At 46.7% G+C, this 20,757-nt stretch overlaps 1 protein-coding gene across 10 annotated transcripts in view; it reads left to right on the top strand.

The window, feature by feature from the left end:
* FBRSL1 (fibrosin like 1) overlaps positions 1-20,757 on the top strand; it is a 792,546-nt gene that overhangs the window by 759,724 nt on the left and 12,065 nt on the right. For 9 of the 10 annotated variants that reach the window (XM_075321861.1, XM_075321929.1, XM_075321892.1 and 6 more), the window contains 5 exons: positions 5,524-5,619; positions 5,848-5,919; positions 8,288-8,317; positions 8,665-8,736; positions 11,166-11,298. In XM_075321861.1, the coding sequence (XP_075177976.1) occupies positions 5,524-5,619; positions 5,848-5,919; positions 8,288-8,317; positions 8,665-8,736; positions 11,166-11,298 (403 nt within the window). The remainder of the gene's footprint in view (positions 1-5,523; positions 5,620-5,847; positions 5,920-8,287; positions 8,318-8,664; positions 8,737-11,165; positions 11,299-20,757) is intronic. The other variant, XM_075321878.1, reaches the window with a different exon arrangement.

The following is a 20,757-nucleotide window of genomic DNA, read 5'->3' as shown; positions in this document are numbered from 1 at the left end:
CAGAAAAATATTTTTATTAGAAATAAAACACAACACAATTAGTGACTCCATCTTTATTGAAATAAACCCCCCTCCGCAGTAATCCTGGGTCAGGGTCCCGCGCCGTCCAATCAGGATCCAATATCATCTGATCGGTTTGCTGGAAGGCAAAGCGATCAGATGATGTGTCAGGATCAAGTGCCTGAATCACATGACACATCAGCTGATTGTATAAAAGCCGATTATACAATCAGCTGATGCATCAGTAGAAAAAAAAAAAAAAAATAATACTCACTTATGTGCTGTGGTGATTACCGGCAGCTCCTGCAGCGATCGATTGGACAGGAGTCTGATCCTATACGATCGCTGCCGGAGCTGCCGGTAATCAGCTGATGAAGTCCCCTGACGGCAGGATCAGCTGATAGCCGGCCGGGCGCGAAAAAGCCGGCGACACCGCGATCAGCTGATGCGTCAGGTGACTGCATCAGGTGATCAGCGCCAGGTCCTGCAAGCAAGGTCCTGCCCCGGGGAGACTGCACACAGCCAGAGCGGCGGGACCGGGAGGAGATGGGAGCGGGCATGGCACCGGGACCCTGCGGACAGGTGAGTATATGACATTTTTTTTTTTCTACTGTTCACTTTGGTTTTCGCCGCTGCCTCCACCTCCCGCCTGTACATGGCGCCGCACGGAGCTGACATGCACAGGACGGGAGGTGGAGGCAGCGGTGACGGTACCGGGAGGATTCATGCTTCTGTGTTTACCAACAGAAGGAATCCTCTTCCTGTACACGTCACTGTAGTACCCACCCCTTGCGTTTATAGCTGCGTTTTTAGTCATAGAAACGCGGCTATATGCGTTATTCATTGCGTTTTTAACATCTCATTGAATTCAATGAGTGAAAAACGCAGTGGAAAACGCAGAAATAATTGACATGCTGCGTTTTTGTAGTTACCACAAAAACGCAGCTAAAAAAAAAACGCTGTGTGAGGACAGCACTTCTGAAAACCCATTGACATTGCTGGGGAAGCAATGTCACTGCGTTTTCAGCACAAAAACGCGGTAAAAAACGCCGCTAAAAACGCGGCAAAAACGCCTAGTGCGCACATAGCCTTAGTGTGTATATGTCATGTGTATTCCTTCATGTTTGTTCATTTTATTTTCTTCTGTTATTATTGACAGGCGTCATTTAGACCATTCATTCCATTGAACATGCTCCATATGTATGTAACAATTTTTTGAGCACACTTTAGGGAGAGTACCAGGTAGCTCTGCATTGCACTTTTAACTTTCAGTGTTTTTTAATCTTGATGTAAAAAATTGTCTTTTGTACATGAATGCACATGAATGCAGGCAGTTATACGCTTTATTTTTATTATACATTTTTCTTGGTTTTGGTGCCCATTTGACACAAGGTGAAATGTAAGCTTTTTTTTTTTTTTGCTGCGAAACGTGGAATAAGTTGTCCTAGTAGTGGACAACTACTTTAACCCCTTCAGCCCCCGGGCACTTTCCGTTTTTGCGTTTTTGTTTTTTTCTCCCCTTCTTCCGAGAGGCGTAACTTTTTTATTTTTCCATCAATCTTACCATATGAGGGCTTGTTTTTTGCGGGACGAGTTGTACTTTTAAATGAAACCATAAGTTTTACCATATAGTGTACTGGAAAATGGCAAAAAAAATCCAAGTGCGGAAAAATTGCAAAAAAAGTGTGATCGCACAATAATTTTTGGGATATTTTATTCACTGTGTTCACTATATGGTAAAACTAAGGTATCTATGTGATGCCTCAGGTCGGTGCGAGTTTGTAGACACCAAACATGTATAGGTTTACTTGTATCTAAGGGGTTAAAAAAAATTCACAAGTTTGTCCAAAAAACGTGGCGCACGTTTTGCGCCATTTTCCAAAACCCGTAGCGTTCTCATTTTTCAGGATCTGAGGCTGTGATGGCTTATTTTTTGCGTCTCGACCTGACGTTTTTAACGGTACCATTTTTGCGCAGATGCTACGTTTTGATCGCCTGTTATTGCATTTTGCGCAAAATTTGCGGCAACCAAAAAACGTAATTTTGGCGTTTTTTAATTTTTTTGCCGCTACGCCGTTTACTGATCAGATTCATTGATTTTATATTTTGATAGATCGGGCATTTCTGAACATGGCGATACCAAATATGTGTGTATTTTTTATTTTTTTTAACCCTTTAATTTCCAATGGGGTGAAAGGGGGGTGATTTGAACTTTAAGGGTTTTTATTTTTTTTTAATTTTTTAAAACTTTTTTTTTTTACTTTTTTTTTTTTATTTTACTAGTCCCCCTAGGGGGCTATAGCGATCAGCATTCCGATCGCTTTGCACTATCTGCAGATCTCAGCTACAGAGCTGACAACTGCAGATTTGCTGCTTCACTTTCAATGCCGGCTGTATTCCGGCATTGAGAGGAAGTGAGTCATGTTCACTACAGGCGTCATCACATGACCCTGTGCTACCATGGCAACCGCCGAAAGTCACGTGATCATGTCACGTGACTTCCGGTGGGGGCGGAGTAAGTTACTGTCATGGCGCCCATATACATATCGCTGCCAAGATTTTGGCAGCGAAATGTAAGGGGTTAATGGCCGCGGGTGGAAGCGATTCCATCCGCGACTAGCAGGCACACATGTCAGCTGTTGATAACAGCTGATATGTGCGCGGATCGCTGCCGGCGGCAGGGGGCGGGGCTTACCGGCACACGATCCATGACGTACCCAGTACGTCATGGGTCGTTAAGGGGTTAAAGTTGTTTTGTTTTGTTTTTTTTTCTTTTTCTGCTGTCAAATATGTCAACCGTTTGAGTCAAACATACCTGGCTGAGATAATGCAGCCAGTGCCTGATATATGCTGCCTACTGATTAGTGCACATGTATCATATGACAGGCTCACTTTCACTTGGCCATTTTCTGTTACCCAGTACTACTGTGGGAACGTGTGTATATATTTATGTATATATAAATTTATATATAATGGGTGGGTAATGTATACAATGTACGTGCATGACTATGGCCATATGAAGCCACCTTTGTCAATCAAGATGAAAAAAACCTCTAATTTTAAACACGGTTTTTCAGCAATAGATGTGATTCATTTTAGGGTAGATTGCTCTACATTACGTTGTTGTTACTTAAGAACTGGATTATCTGGTGACATTCCATGTTACATTTACACTGTAACTGCAAAGATATAACTGCAAAAATGTTTAACTATTAATGCTAATAGTAAAAGGATTTATTGTTATGTTTTTCATGGAAAGCACTGTACATCTTTCAATAATCTTTTATCCAGCATACGTTTGCAGAAGAATGGGCACTAAACTGTAAATTTAAGGCCGGGGCCACACAGGGACTAAAGCGATTCTTGCATGACACTCGGCTCACGCTGCAGCACAGCAGAGCCAAGTGTCATGCGAGGGTCACTGCGACTGAGGTCCAATCATGTGATCGGACTACAGTTGTTGGGGGCGGGCCAGTGCTGAGGAGGGGTGGGCCGGCACTGAGGAGGGGCAGGCCAGTGCTGAGGAGGGGCGGGCTGGCACGGAGGAGGAGCGGGAGGGATTTATCTCCCTCTCTCCTCCCTAGCTGGCTATTGCCATTCTCGCTATGCATTCACGGTACACCGGTGTACTGCGAGTGCAGTGCGATCTTTCTCTCGCCCCATAGACTTGAATGGGTGCAAGAGAGAGAGTCTCGCATTACAATTGCAGCATGCTGCGATTTGTTTTCTCGGTCCGATTGGTGCCAAGAAAATAATCGCTCATGGGTGCCGACACATAGGCTAATATTGGTTCGAGTGGAATGCGATGTTTTATCGCCTTCCACTCGGTCCGATTTTCATTCCACTCGGTCTGATTTTCATGCTGTGTGTCTTAGGCCTAATTCTGAGTAAAAAAGGATAATAGTAATACATTGCCAATAACGCTAATAAGTTTAAAGGGACTCTGTCAGCCGGTTTTTGCTATATAATTTGAAGACTGCATTCTGTAAAGGCCCCGTCGCACAAAACGAGATCGCTGCTGCGTCAGCGTTTCTGTGACGTAGCAACAATCTCGTTATGCGTGACACCTACCAGCGATCAGGCCCCTGCTGTGAGATCGCTAGTCGTTGCTGAAAGGCTAAGACCATTTTCTTCAAAGGTGATGTCCTGCTGGGCAGGACGCATCGCTGTGTTTGACGCCTACCAACGACCTCCTAACACGGTTCCATCGCCCGCCGAGATCGTGTTACAGGTCGCTGATCGTTACTGTGTCGTTGGGAATATCTGACTGTGTGACATCTCACCAGCGACCTCCCAGTGATCCAGGTCACATCGTTTTCGGGATCGCTGGTAAGTCGTTAAATGTGACGGGGGGGGGGTGGGGGGGTTTAAGAGTTATCATTCAGATTACAGCCCTGAGTCTCTTATCTCAAACTGTGTTTCTGTTTACCTAAACTGTTAAGGCCCCGTCACACTAAGCAACATCGCTAGCAACATCGCTGCTAACAAACAACTTTTGTGACGTAGCAGCGATGTTGCTAGCGATGTTGCTGTGTGTGACATCCAGCAACAAACTGGCCCCTGCTGTGAGGTCGTTGGTTGTTGCTGAATGTCCTGGGCCATTTTTTAGTTGTTGCTCTCTCGCTGTGAAGCACAGATCGCTGTGTGTGACAGCGAGACAGCAACAACTAAATGAGCAGGCAGCAGGAGCCGGCTTCTGCGGAGGCTGGTAACCACAGTAAACATCGGGTAACCAAGAAGCCCTGTCCTTGGTTACCCGATATTTACCTTAGTTACTAGCGTCCGTCGCTCTCACGCTGCCAGTGCCGGCTCCCTGCTCTCTGCACATGTAGCTGGAGTACACATCGGGTAATTAACCCGATGTGTACTCTGGCTAGGCGTGCAGGGACTAGGGAGCCGGCACTGGCAGCGTGAGAGCGACGGACGCTAGTAACTAAGGTAAATATCGGGTAACCAAGAAAAGTGCTTTCCTTGGTTACCCGATATTTACCTTAGTTACGCTTCTATGCATCGCTGGGGGCTGGTCGCTGGTGAGATCTGCCTGTTTGACAGCTCACCAGCGACCATGTAACGACGCAGCAGCGATCCTGATAAGGTCAGATCGCTGGTCGTGATCGCTGCTGCGGCGCTATGTGTGACACCACCTTTAGTCTGACTGAGGAGTAGTGAGCTGAAGTCTGACTCTGCCTACTTCTGTGATTGCCAGATTCTATCTATGGAAATATACTCTGAAAGCCTGGTATGGGTAGGAACAGCTTGTTAAGCGCTGCTACATACAAAAAAATCAAATCTTAGATTACAAGTGATACATCGTTCGATTCAGGATGTCTTTCCTACATCATGCTGCTCTCAGATGAGGTAGCAAAAACCTGCTGACAGATATTAACTGATAATATGGTTTGGAAAGCTAAAACTGTACTTGCTGAGCTTTCAGGCATGTTATGTTCGCTTTTTATGATGCATATTATATCCTCTATCAGTCTTGTAAATGTTACTAAGAGGTGTTTTCTGTTCTTCTTCCAGTTCTTTCCATCATATACTTCTCCAATGCCTGGAATGCCCACAATGCTTCCACATTCAGGTCCTTTTAGTTCTCTGCAGGGAGCTTTTCAGCCTAAGGTGAGTGCATATAACTGCTTTGTGTAAGAGGTGCTGGAGGTTGGAATTACGCTCTGTAATCATAATGTTTTTTACATATTTGTGTTTAGAACTGTCTTTTTTGTTCTTTTTTTTTATTATTTTTTTTATCACAAACTATTATAAACAAATGACTGAAAATTAGAAATTACTTTCACAAATTTTCAAAAGAAAGCTAATCATTTTTTTCTCTCCCTTCACCCTCCTCAGACCTCAAACGCTATGGATGTCACAAGTAGGCCTGGAGCAGTACATCCCACTCTCCTACAGAAAACTCCTGGGGTTTGTACAACTTTTGTATAACTTTTGTATAAACATTATATCAAATATGCAATCCTCGCCTTAGACTATGTTCACATTTCCTTTTGCACATTCCATTTGTCTGTTTAGCAAAAATTGCATGCAAAATGGATCTTTTCCATTACTGATGCAGATAGAAGCAGAGGAGCCTAAAAAGGGACACAAATTGAAATCAAGTTGGATTACTTTACTAATGGGGCCCCTGTAATTCTGTTTGCATCCTTTAAGCAACAGATCCATTTTTCACTTTTATTCAGCTTTTGTTCTGCTAAACAAAACATATGGAAATGTATACCTAGCCTAACATTGCAACTGTTTAATACTGCTGCTAAAAATCAGTGACCTGAAATATGCTTACTTTCCTGTTTTTGTAGCTATTTAGGGTTATTTAATTCTCTTTTATTACTTTTTTTATAAATATATTATTGTTTTTCCATTTTGAGATAAACTTACTGCTTCACTCTAGCACTCTTATAGGGAAGCTGTCAGTAGTGTTAACCCTCCTCAGCAATCTACATGAGCTGGGCATTCAGGTCATAACAAAGTATCATTTTATTCAACTTTCTGTTTGGAATCCCATGTCTTATTCCTGAAACTGTTTTTCCTAATATGTAAATGAGCTGTTAAAATCTTTGGGCCATACATACATGAGAAACTGCCTCTGGGGCTAATTTCAAATGAAAGAGACATGTAATAACTGACAATCTGCTCTTTTGATCTCATTGCAAAGCTGTGTGTGATTCTAATTAGCACAGTACAACGGATCTGAACATTGACCTATTACAAACAATTCTTAAGTAGCTTTCTTCTCTCAATGCTGTCAACTCAGCTGCAGAGCTGTGCCTGGCTGCAACAAACACTTCTTCAGGTTCCATTTCACAGGCAGCCAGTGTGAGGCAGGGGAGTACAGCAGAACTTTGTCTCATTACATACACATCTGCAGTTGTGCTGTCTGCTCTGTCGTACTGCCCCCTTCCACCACATTACTACCTGTGAGAGGGAATCTGAAGTGTTGAAATCAGACACAGCTCTGCACTGAGATCAGGAGAGCAGACTCCCCTGTGTGAGGCATGTAATGACAGTCTGCGCTTCTAACAGAGCTTTACCTCATTATAAACTTTTAGAAACTCTCACAGGGCTTGTAGCTCTGCTGTACTGAATCTTCCCCTACACTGGTGGTGTGACATGAAAGCTAAAGTGCATGTAATCACACTTATATCTGCTCAACTCCAGGCACACAGCTTTGCAGTGAGATCAAAAGAGCAGACTGTCAGGCATTACATGTCTCACACTGGTAACGCCCACTTTCATTTAAAATAAACTCTGGAGGCAGATTCTGAGGGAAATATGTGTCTGGCCCATAGATCTTAACAGCTCATTTGCATAAGAAATGTGAATCTCTCTGAAACAAGACATTGCATAACAGAATAATTTTATTCACCTCCCTATGACTTGCATGAGCATGCCCCCATATATATATATATATATATATATATATATATATATATATATATATATATATATATATATATATATATATATTTATATATATTTATATTACTATACCCTACTATAGTAGGCTTGATCCTACTGACATGCTCCCTTTACTTTCTCTGTGCTCCCAAAATGCACTGTTCACTGGTTCAGTGAATTCGGCTTCCTGCTGGCCATACATATCGGATAGCTGACAGACGGATATGTTGCAATTCACGACCCCTGCTTCTTGTTTTGATGGAGGGTATTCTACCAGTCAGGATGGATATGTCCACCCTAGAAGTATAAAGAGGGAAAATACATCTTGAAACTTTACATGAGGAGTATAGCATAGATGAGATTATTTTAAGAATATTGTCACTTCAGAGCTCTGCAATATGATCATTCCCATCCATAAAGATGTACAATATTGCAATGTTTTCATTCGGAACATATGCAAAAATGGAAGTTATGTAATCTGCCCTGATATTATACTGTTGTGCTGCAAACTATCCCTGTGAGATTTCAAATGACTTCATTATAGCAACAAGGCACAAAAGTGGCCATTTATAATGACCTGATGAACATAAAGTAATTTAGTGATCTATCCCAACAGATTTTTCTGTTTTGTAGGTGACCGCATAGTCCACTTACGTAACTTGTCAGTGTTTATATAGGGGGCTGGGTTGGATTATGCGCTGAGTATTACTTCTTCTTTAGTATATTTCCAGACTTTTGCACATCCAAGTGTTTATAATATGATCTGCATCAACACTTTATATAGACCCAAAATATTGGCTAGCAGGTATTTCTTTGTACTGTTCTATTAGCCACTGCGACAAACACACAAAGACTAACCTATCAGTTTCCCTTGCAGGTAACAGACCCATACAGGACGTCTGTAAGAGTAAGTGTGTCTATTCTAATACAGACCATATTATTCTAATACTAATAATACTGTTAGACACACAACTGCACTCTCCTTCTCTTACCTCTGTCCTATGAAATTCACCTGGACACCTGACGAGTATCCCGTTTACTCGAGGTTCTTTAACTGCTCTGCAGTGTACATCAGTAGTGAGTTAGCCCACTTACCCACATCCATCAAGTAATCAATAACATAAAGTACCCGAGCATATAATAGAAGAGCTACAGATAATATGAGGCTAATGTAATAAACTCTTGTGGCCCCAGTGAACGATCTTTGGCACAAAGCCTTTCCCGTGCTCACTTGCGTTTTCCTTGCTTTTGCAGAAACCAGGCAAGTGGTGTGCAGTACATGTCCAGATAGCGTGGCAAATCTACCACCATCAGCAGAAAATGAAGGTAAATGCCATATGTTAGAATTTGTGGTTCTGAAGTTATTCTTGATGGCGAACCCTTCTTAAGACCCTCTTCTATTCAACATTAATGGTTGAATGCAAACTCAGTGGTGCAAATGTCAATTATGTATTCTACTCTTTAAAGAAATCCTTGAGGATTTATGGAGAAAGCTTAAGCCAAACTTTAAAAGGATATACTGTTAGTGTAGAAAATGGCTTCGGATGTGTAGAGCCCAGTTTGAGGAATGCTGTGAGAGCTGGGTAGACGTTTGCTGCAGTTGAAGCAACTTTAGTTGAGTTTAGCTATAACTGCGTATAAATGTAAAGTGATGTAGGCACTTATTCCACATTGATATGCAGACAAACATTGGTATTGCTCTTTTCTCACAATGGGCTCAAAGCGAAGCACACGCCATCTTCATCTATTAGGGTATGTTACCACGATCAGTATTTGCAGCATTTTAGATGTAGCATGTTTTTGCTGTGTCCAATACGCTGCTTTGTACAGTACAAGCACAGTGGATGGGATTTCTATAAATCCCATGGCCACTGTTTTTTTTTTTACCCGCAGAATAAACTGAGATATGGCACGGCTTTCTTTTTTATGCTTGCGGAGACTAGAGTGTTCTCAGCTGGGACAACACAGTGAAAGTCTGCAGCACCCAGTACCCTGGTCGTGGCACAGACCACTTCATTCTCTAGCAGAAAACACTCACGTCTCCACAGGAGGGAGGACACTGCGTGGGAACGCACCCTTGAGTGGAAAACTTCACCAAAAGGACAAGCTTTTTACCTCATCCACCTGGAGTATGGAGCTGATTTTCTACATAGTGTATTGTGTTCTGCTCTAAATATAATAAAAACTATATTTTTTGTTTTAGCAGTGCGCTCTTCAGCACATGTATCCTGCAATCTAGAGTCCCTTCCCAAACTTGTCTGTAACTTGTTGGTTTATTTACAGCAAAATCATATCTCAAAAATAATTTTGCATCAGAAAGTCGCAGACAAGTTGCACAAGTTTTTTTTTTTTTTTTGTCGGGAGTCATTTCAGAGAATTTCTGTTGCGCAGCACAATCGTGTAGCTCTAGGCTTAGTCATATGCTAAAAATGAGTAGATGCATTTTCACATTATTTCCTTTTTTTTTTTAGTGTCAATTTATATTAGAGACTTCTAAAACTTTATTTTAGAATGTTACATGTACCTATATCAAACTAGAAATACTAGCATTGCATTTGATCATATTTGCTGGGGTATGGAGGAAGAGCTATACAACAGTGTAGGACATATCAGGAAATTGTAGGATTGGGTTCTATGCATCTAGAATTGGCAAAATGAAACCGTTGTTCCTTGAGCCTTACATTTTATTGACCATGGATGAATTTCCTTGACTAAGCCTCTTCCAACGCATACAGGTCTTCCATATATTTGGCAGTATAGACATAAGCTGTCGTCGGCAATCATGCAACGACAACAGTTACTAAAAAGCTTTGATTTCCTTATAGCAAGTGCATTTTACGCCTGTCGTGCTTCTGCATCAGTTTTTTTGTCTCTGTTGTAGGAGTTGCTTTTAGTTCTAATAGTTGACATAGTCCTGACAGTATCTATACTCTGGATATTTAGCAGTTTTCTGAGGTTTTTTTTTTTTTTTGCTAAATTTAGGACCTGTAGTTATTGTCTTGTAACGTGCAGAATTATTGCTACACAGTGCAAATAATCTAATTATCATAGCTGGCCTACAGGGAATAACCCAAATAATGAGGGAGCAAAGCCTTAGACCTTCCTGGCATAAGTCAGTGCATTGGTGGGGGATGGTGCTCCAGTGCTCTAGGCCTGCTTTGAAATGAAGCATAAGTATTTAATACCGCTCCCGTGGATCAGTAACCTTTTCACAAGCTCATAGAGAAAATTGAGTCTGACAGAGCCGGAGGTGTTAATCAAAGTATCTTTGGGTCAAATGATTTTCCAAGGACATATCCATGTGTAAAACCTTAAGATAAACAAAACTTCTAATTATTAGAATATTGTATGTATACCATATAGTAATATGGGGTGATCCGTATAATCGCCTGAATAGCACAAAATGCTGGGAGCAGCAACAGTTGCACGTAGCAAAACATAAAAAGCACATGTCCGACACCGTTTTTGAGTTTAGACTGAAAGAGGTAAGAGAAGGCAAGGATGTGGAAAGTGATTGAACTGTTCTTGGCCTTTTCATAAATCCAATTTCTTTGCAAGTAAAGCAGAGTTAATGAAGTTGTTCCGCAGAAAGTTTTTCTGTGATACTCCTAAAGGTTAAAAACAGTTGAATGTTTTTAAGTCGCCTTAATGTTCAGACGTTATGGTAGTTGCTAATAATTTTTGATAGGAGCAATAACATATATCATCCATGTAAGCAATGTATTGAGCTCTTATGTTGTCTCTGTTTTCTGTAGCAGATGCAGATGGATCCGCATAAGCTGGACATTTGTGGCAAGCTGGATTTGTTCAGCAGACCACCTGCCCCCGGAGTGTTTCCCGGGTTTCCTTATCCACATGACTTAGCCAGACCTCTGTTTTCCAGCACTGGTAAGTAAGGAAATAGCATTAATTGAGTTGATAAATTCTGCTATGATGGCAAATACTGTTTGAAAATGAATGATAAGCTCTATCTTCGTTTTACATCTTATCACCAAAGTTAGTTTCCATTTTCCTGACCAAGCCAAAATTTTCAAATCTGATACATCACTTTATGTAATATCTCTGGACTGCTGCTACATAGCCTGGTCATTGAGTTTGCTTTTCTTGTGATGCACTGTACTGTGCACTGTGGTAAATTTAGGTCCAAATTATTCTGTTTTTTGATGAAAATAACATAAATTTAACATTTTAAAAAATTTCTCTATTTTTGAACTTTGGATTTTTAACCTCTTAAATCATTTTACCTTGTCTACATTTGTTAACTTTTGTTTTTTTAAGGATAGTAAAGCATATCCGTTTGTTTTTTTGTTTTGCTTTTCTTTTTTGTTTTTTTATTTATTCCACAATACAATAGTACACATAAGAATAACCAACTTTGTAATATATCTTATCAGACAAATTGCTTCATCTCCTTCCCATACTGATAGTTCTGCTTCACGTCACTTGTCTTATTTACTGCTCCATTGTATGTCTTGTAGTGTATATAAATGTGACTCTTCAGATTGTGTTATATTGAGCCTGATGAAGAGTTGTCCGAGTAGTCGCGAAAATTTGCTATTTATTACCATCTTTGCAGTTAGCCATTAAAAGGTATCAACCACTGAGGATTATCAGTTCTTTTAAACAATTTTTTTATATCTACTGGCTAACATGGTACAAAGATATATCATTTACCTGTATCTTTCTCTGCCAGAATTGATCAGCCATTATCAAAATTTTCATTTTCAAGGTAAAATTTGTGAACACTTTCCCATTACTGAGATAGGAGATAGTAGTTGTTAGGCCGGTGTCACACTTGCGAGTGCCTCGTGTGTATCTCGCGGTGCATCACCCGGCACGGCAGCACACTCTCCGGACAGGAGCGTGTTAGCTCATAGAGATGCATGCAACCGACCCGCTCCTGTGAGGAGAGTGTGTGAGTGTGGAGGATGATGCACCGCAAGGCAATCGCAAGTGTGACACCGGCCTTACTGATAAATTCTATGTAGATATGTAGAGAGAACGTGGAGGAGGTGGAACTCTACATGTAGCTCCTGCCTCTAGCATAGAGAAGGTGGAGCTCTAGATATAGCTCCTCCCTCTGCCTCTAGTGACTGTTTTAAATACAGAAGTGCATCATAGAATATTTTTGTTTTCCATGAAAAGTTGCTTTAGCACTAAAATGTAAATTTTCACATGCTGTAATAGAAGAAAATGTACAACCGTAATTTGTTAGGTAATTTCTCCCAAGTATGCCAATACCTGATAATCAGGAAACTACTGTTCGGGTACGCTGCATATCTCGTAAGATAAGTAGCACCAGTATGTATGCTGATTTTGTTGGAATGGCTTATGGACAACTTTCATAACCGGAGCCCTTTTCTGTCATGTCACTGTTTCGTAGCGTTTGTACTGCAAGTAACGTGGAAACCCCCTATTTATCGCTAGCAGATAAGAGTTGTGTGGGGGCTTGGTTTTTTTGTGGTTAAGTTGTTTTTTTAATGCTACCATTTTGGGTTAAAGTGTTTGTTGTAGTAGTGAGCAATCCTTTCTGATTCCACATTTCCCCCAGGTAAAATAAATAACCTATACTCCCCTCTACGGGCATTGCGCTTCCAGCGGTGTCGTTAATTGCATTCCCGGGGCTCACATGATGTTGACTACTACTCGCTCTCTCTTGGATCTCTTCATACCTCTCCAACCGCACTTTTAGTGTCTCCCATTCCCACACAACCTCTTCATCCCGTTCTCTCTCTGTTGGTGTCCCTCAAGGCTCTGTCCTGGGACCCTTACTTTTTTCTATCTATACATTTGGCCTGGGACAACTCATAAAGTCCCATGGCTTCCAGTACCACCTATATGCTGATGACACTCAGATCTACCTCTCTGGTCCAGATGTCACATCTCTGCTGTCCAGAATCCCAGAGTGCCTATCTGCTATATCTTCCTTCTTTTCCTCTCGCTTCCTAAAGCTCAATATGGCCAAAACTGAACTGATCATCTTTCCTCCATCTCCCCTGCACTCTCCACCTGATCTATCCATTACAATTAATAACATCACGCTCTCCCCAGCACCCAAAGTTCGGTGCCTCGGAGTGACCTTTGACTCTGCCCTGTCCTTCATACCACACATCCAATCCCTCACCACCTCCTGCCGTTTTCAACTCAAAAATATCTCCAGAATCCGCCCTTTTCTCAATCCCCAATCTACAAAAATTCTAGTGCACGCCCTCATAATCTCCCGCATCGACTACTGCAACATCCTCCTCTGTGGTCTCCCTGCTAACACACTCGCCCCTCTCCAGTCCATCCTTAATTCTGCTGCCCGACTGATCCACCTCTCTCCTCAATACCACCCCGCTTCTCCTCTCTGCAAGTCCCTCCACTGGCTCCCAATCTTCCACCGTATCCAATTCAAATTACTAACACTGACCTACAAAGCTATCCATAATCTGTCTCCTCCATATATCTCTGAACTAATCTCTCGCTACACTCCAAAACGTAACCTCCGGTCCTCCCAAGATCTCCTTCTATCCTCCTCTCTCATTCGCTCCTCATGCAACCGACTCCAAGACTTCTCCCGAGCATCCCCAGTCTCCTGGAACTCACTGCCTCAACACGTCAGACTATCTACTACACTCGCAAGCTTCAAACGGAACCTAAAGACTCATCTGTTCAGAAATGCCTATAACCTTCAATGACCTCACTGCTTCACCCCCGTGCGGAGCTGCCGCCCCACCACCGTGCGGAGCTGCCGCCCCACCCCCGTGCGGAGCTGCCGCCCCACCCCCGTGCGGAGCTGCCGCCCCACCACCGTGCGGAGCTGCCGCCCCACCACCGTGCGGAGCTGCCGCCCCACCACCGTGCGGAGCTGCCGCCCCACCACCGTGCGGAGCTGCCGCCCCACCACCGTGCGGAGCTGCCGCCCCACCACCGTGCGGAGCTGCCGCCCCACCACCGTGCGGAGCTGCCGCCCCACCACCGTGCGGAGCTGCCGCCCCACCACCGTGCGGAGCTGCCGCCCCACCACCGTGCGGAGCTGCCGCCCCACCACCGTGCGGAGCTGCCGCCCCACCACCGTGCGGAGCTGCCGCCCCACCACCGTGCGGAGCTGCCGCCCCACCACCGTGCGGAGCTGCCGCCCCACCACCGTGCGGAGCTGCCGCCCCACCTACACCCCACCTACTGTCTCCTCCCCAAAATCCTTTAGGATGTAAGCCCGCAAGGGCAGGGCCCTCTTCCCCCTGTGCTAGTCTGTCTATTGTAACGTGTACATGTATTCTGTATGTAACCCCCTCATGTACAGCACCATGGAATCAATGGTGCTCTATAAATAAACAATAATAATAATAATAATAATAACATCACTTGAGTCCTGTGTCCAATCAGTGCCGGCTTCTCTCTCCCTGCCTTCTGACAAATGAGTTAATAAATAGGAAGTGAGTGCTGCGGCTGCCGCTCACTTCCTGTTGATTGCTCCAGTGTCCGAAGGTGGGGAGAAGCTGACACTGAATGGACACAAGCCCTGAAACCATGCCAGCCACAGATGTGAGTATAGGCTTTTTTATTTTACCTGGGGAAATGTGGAATCCGAAGGGGTTGTCCTAGTAGTGGACAACCCCTTTAAATGACAACATTTTGGATCTCTTTTAATGCTATATTCACATTTATCCTGTGCTTTACGCTAAGCACATATGTCGGAGTTTCTGCCTAAATCTTTAAAGTACATGATTCAGAAGGATTGACCCACTGAACCATTCACTATAATGAGTCTTAGAGAGTCACTTGGGACTCCTGGCCGGTGGGGGTCATATCTTTAGAGCAGGGGTGGGGAACCTTTTTTCTGTCGGGGGCCATTTGGAAATTTCTACCAACCTTCGGGGGCCGCACAAAATTATCAATGTTTAAATGACCCTGCTATATTGGGTGAAGCAATTAATTAACTGGGGGCATGGGGCTGGGGGCACAGACACCACACGCGGGGCTGGGGGCACAGACACCACTGTGGGGAGGCACAGACACCACTGTGGGGAAGGCACAGACACCACTGTGGGGAAGGCACAGACACCACTGTGGGGAAGGCACAGACACCACTGTGGGGAAGGCACAGACACCACTGTGGGGAAGGCACAGACACCACTGTGGGGAAGGCACAGACACCACTGTGGGGAAGGCACAGACACCACTGTGGGGAAGGCACAGACACCACTGTGGGGAAGGCACAGACACCACTGTGGGGAAGGCACAGACACCTCTGTGGGGAAGGCACAGACACCTCTGTGGGGAAGGCACAGACACCACTGTGGGGAAGGCACAGACACCACTGTGGGGGAGGCACAGACACCACTGTGGGGGAGGCACAGACACCACTGTGGGGGAGGCACAGACACCACTGTGGGGGAGGCACAGACACCACTGTGGGGGAGGCACAGACACCACTGTGGGGGAGGCACAGACACCACTGTGGGGGAGGCACAGACACCACTGTGGGGGAGGCACAGACACCACTGTGGGGGAGGCACAGACACCACTGGGGGGAGGCACAGACACCACTGTGGGGGAGGCACAGACACCACTGTGGGGGAGGCACAGACACCACTGTGGGGGAGGCACAGACACCACTGTGGGGGAGGCACAGACACCACTGTGGGGGAGGCACAGACACCACTGTGGGGGAGGCACAGACACCACTGTGGGGGAGGCACAGACACCACTGTGGGGGAGGCACAGACACCACTGTGGGGGAGGCACAGACACCACTGGGGGGGAGGCACAGACACCACTGGGGGGGAGGCACAGACACCACTGGGGGGGAGGCACAGACACCACTGGGGGGGAGGCACAGACATCACTGGGGGGGAGGCACAGACATCACTGGGGGGGAGGCACAGACATCACTGGGGGGGAGGCACAGACATCACTGGGGGGGAGGCACAGACATCACTGGGGGGGGCTGCACAGACATCACTGGGGGGGGGGCTGCACAGACATCACTGGGGGGGGGGCTGCACAGACATCACTGGGGGGGGGGCTGCACAGACATCACTGGGGGGGGGCCTGCACAGACATCACTGGGGGGGGGGCTGCACAGACATCACTGGGGGGGGGGCTGCACAGACATCACTGGGGGGGGGGCTGCACAGACATCACTGGGGGGGGGGGCTGCACAGACATCACTGGGGGGCCTGCACACACGACTGGGGGGGGCTGCACACACGACTGGGGGGGCTGCACACACGACTGGGGGGGGCTGCACACAGGACTGGGGGGGGCTGCACACAGGACTGGGGGGGGCTGCACACAGGACTGGGGGGGGCTGCACACAGGACTGGGGGGGTGCACACAGGACTGGGGGGGGTGCACACAGGACTGGGGGGGGTGCACACAGGACTGAGGGGGTGCACACAGGACTGGGTGATGAGCTGCACATAGGATTGTGTGGGGGTGCACACTGGACATTGGGGGGCTGCACACAGGACTGGGGGAGGGGTGCACACAGGATTGGGGGGGTGCAAACAGGACTACTGGGTGATGGGCTGCACACAGGACATTGGGGGGCTGCACACAGGACTGGGGGAGGGGTGCACACAGGACATTGGGGGCCACACTGCGCTGAGAGTTTCATGCAACTCTGGGGGAGAGGGTTTACAGAACTGGTGTGGGGAGGCACAAAGCATTGGGCAGGGCACATAGCAGCAGAGGTCGGCGCTGGACTCACAGCAGCATTGCACTCACATCACCGGAGTGCAGGAGCCGGACACTGCATCAGAAGGAGAAGGCAGGCACTGATCTCCGGAGGGCAGGAGGCGTGCACACAAGGCAGGAAGCTGTGAGGCTGCTGTGGACCCGCCCATTGGCAATTGGCACTGGCCGACGGGAGAACACATTGCAGCACAAACAGCAATGTGTGGATTTAAAGGGCCGGCGGCAGCAAACCGCGGTGACAGCACCAGCACTGCCTCCCCCGGGAATCTGCCCGGGGGCCACATAAAAGGTCATGGCGGGCCGCATGCGGCCCGCGGGCCGGAGGTTCCCCACCCCTGCTTTAGAGGAACATGAAAGTGTGGTCAACTGCATTTTATTACATGTTTAAAAGAATGGGACACAGCTGGGAGAGAGGCCATATGGAGTCTAAAGTGACACTCTGCCTCATTATAGTGAGTATTTCCATTGGAGGTGTTGGCTGAATCGTGTTTTTCAGGAGGGTAAGTGCTTAGTTTAGAGCACAGGATAAATGTGAACAGAGATGTTTTGCGATTTTTGGGAAGAAGATTCAACACATCAACAGCAGTTGAAGAAATGTTTTTATTTTATACGGCGTTCATAAGGCAGAAGTGACTAAGATAATTTTACCCTTCAGGTCAGTATCCCAGATTTTATATATTTAGATATTTGTATTTTGTCACTTTAACACACTAAAAAGGATTTCTTCGGCGCTCCATTGGGAGACCCAGACGATTGGGTGTATAGCTACTGCCTCCGGAGGCCACACAAAGCATTACACTAAAAAGTGTAAGGCCCCTCCCCTTCTGGCTATACACCCCCCGTGGGATCACGGGCTGATCAGTTTTCAAGCTTTGTGCGAAGGAGGTCAGACATCCACGCATAGCTCCACTGTTTTTAGTCAGCAGCAGCTGCTGACTATGTCGGTTGGAAGAAAAGTGGGCCCATATGGGGCCCCCAGCATGCTCCCTTCTCACCCCACTTTTGTCGGGTGTTTGTTAAGGTTGAGGTACCCATTGCGGGTACGGAGGCTGGAGCCCACATGCTGTTTTCCTTCCCCATCCCCCCTCAGGGCTCTGGGCGAAGTGGGATCTTACAGGTCTCCAGGCACTGAGACCGGGCTCCATCCACAGACCCAGAGAACCTGCTGGATATGGAGCTGGGTATCGTCAGGGACAGGCCCTGCTACATTAAGGTACTCTGTGTCCCCGGGCAAGCGCGCACACACACACCAGCATTGCTGGGAGTGTTAGTGCGCCGGGGGCAACAGCGCGGAGCGCTCGTGCTATTATTCACTGCAGCTTAGCTGAGTGACTTTATGTGTTAGAAACTGCCGCGCCGGCCGCTGCTGGGTGTTTTTTACATTGTGGCGCGGCTGGGACTTGTGGTGCGCCGGGGACTTCCGCGCTGGCCGTGCACATGGACGGCCGCGCTTATTACTCGAGTCCCCGGCTTTGCGGCCTAGTTTTCGTTTCGTTCCCGCCTCCAGCCCTGCCAGTCAGGGGAGAGGCGGGACGCTGTACAGACAGTCAGCGCCGAGGGCTGGAGTCTGCTTTGCATTCTCCAGCCCCCTTCACTGGACACAGTGGGACGCCAGTTTCCCGCTCTTGTCTGGGGCACGCCCACGGCCCGCCCCTCTTCACAGGACGCAGGCAGCCATTCCTGCACGCAGTCCGAGCTGGGGAACGGAGACATGCTCTGGGCAACCAGTCACAGGGCTCTGGCGACCACACATCCGCGTTATAGGCGGGCGGTAAGCAGCACCTGAAGTGCTGACCCCACTAAATACCGAAGTGTCCATTTGTATTCTATGCTTGTATACTATACACTGCACTGTAGGTCGCTATTTTTGGCTATATGCCCTCCTAGATGGCGAGATAACAGCAGCAAAAATAAAGGGTGCTAAGGCACAGGCTTTCTATGCTGCTTGTATTGCATGTGCTGAAGTGTTCATTTGTACTTATGCTTGTATGCTATACATTGCACTGTACGGTCGCTACTCTTGGCTATATTCTCCTAGAGGGCTGGACAACAGCAGCAAAAAAGCATGGGTGCCAAGGCACAGGCTTTATAGGCTGCTTGTATTGCATGTGCCGAAGTGTTCATTTGTACTTATGCTTGTATGTTATACATTGCACTGTACGGTCGCTACTCTTGGCTATATTCTCCTAGATGGCTGGACAACAGCAGCAAAAAAGCAAGGGTGCCAAGGCACAGCCTTTCTATGCTGCTTGTATTGCATGTGCTGAAGTGGTCATTTGTACTTATGCTTGTATGCTATACATTGCATAGATGGCTAGAATACAGCAGCAAAAAAGCAACACAGGCTTTCTATGCTGCTTTTACTGCATGTGATACTGTTCCACCGGCAGGTTCCACTGACCCCCATTGTGTGCAATGCTCCCCTGTAGCACTTGGTCACCGGGGTCTCTACTAGAGGTGGCCAAAGGAACCACCTGTGAACCCTGTCCAGGGACAGGGACGGAGTTGCAGTTTCGGCTGATAGATTGTCATGGGATAGAGACTTTGCAGTCCAGACAGGCCATGGGCAATCTTGATTAATGCTCCCTGGCCACCCTCATTTGGAACATAATCAGTGCTCCGGGGGGGTCCCAGGTATTCCAGGGTGAAGGCTCTGACACGGACGACAGTCCCAGATAGCCTAAGCTAGCTCGCTGGGTGCGGCACTCGGCTTCATCACTGGTCAGGGTCCCAGCAGGAGGACTCTCTGTATGATGAGGCAGACGTGGCTGATCAGGGCTTTGGTCCTGACACCGCTCTCAATCCGGATACACCAAATGGTGACGCCATAGTGAATGATCTTATAGCGTCCATCAATGGAATGTTGGATATTTCTCCCTCAGCTCCCCCAGTGGAGGAGTCAGCTTCACAGCAGGAGAAATCCCTTTTCAGTATCTCATGCGTATATTGAGTACTTTTCTGGCCACGCTGACTTCAGAGAAGCAGTTCAGAAACACCACGCTTACCAGATAAGCGTTTTCTCCAAACGTATTAAGGATACACGTTATCCCTTCCCCCTGACGTGGTAAAGCGCTGGACCCAGGGTCCAAAGGTGGATCCCCCAATCTCCAGGCTTGCGGCTAGATCCATAGTTGCAGTGGAGATGGGACTTCACTTAAAGATGCCATTGACAGACAGATGGACCTCTGGTTGAAATCTGTCTGTGAAGCTATCAGCGTGTCGGTTGCTCCGGCATTCGCAGCCGTATGGGCACTCTAAGCTATTTCAGCTGGTCTTGCGCAGCTGGTCTTGAGCACATGTACATCTGTGCCGCAGGTGGTGTCCTTAACCTCGCAATGTCTGCATTGCGACTTACCCTAGTAATGCTGTCCTGGAGGGACAGTCGAGGTTTCGGTCCTTCCCAGGCTCGGGCAGGTCCCAATGGTCCTCGTCCAAAAGGGCTCAAAAGGCTCAGAGGGGCTCAGATTCCGGCCGGGCTCAATCACGCCCAAGGAAGGCAGCCGGAGGACCCGCTACCAAGGCGGTCTCCTCATGACTTTCAGCTCTCTCTCTCCGCATCCGCGGTTGGTGGCAGACTCTCCCGCTTGGCGACATTTAGCTGCCGCAGGTCACAGACCGGTGGGTGAGAGACATTGTGTCTCACGTGTACAGGATGGAGCTCTG

The sequence above is a fragment of the Anomaloglossus baeobatrachus genome, chromosome 1 (assembly GCF_048569485.1).
Source record: "Anomaloglossus baeobatrachus isolate aAnoBae1 chromosome 1, aAnoBae1.hap1, whole genome shotgun sequence".
Classification (NCBI taxonomy): domain Eukaryota; kingdom Metazoa; phylum Chordata; class Amphibia; order Anura; family Aromobatidae; genus Anomaloglossus; species Anomaloglossus baeobatrachus.
The sequence above is the reverse complement of the archived record's forward strand: the minus strand, read 5'-3'. Positions and strand labels throughout refer to the sequence as shown.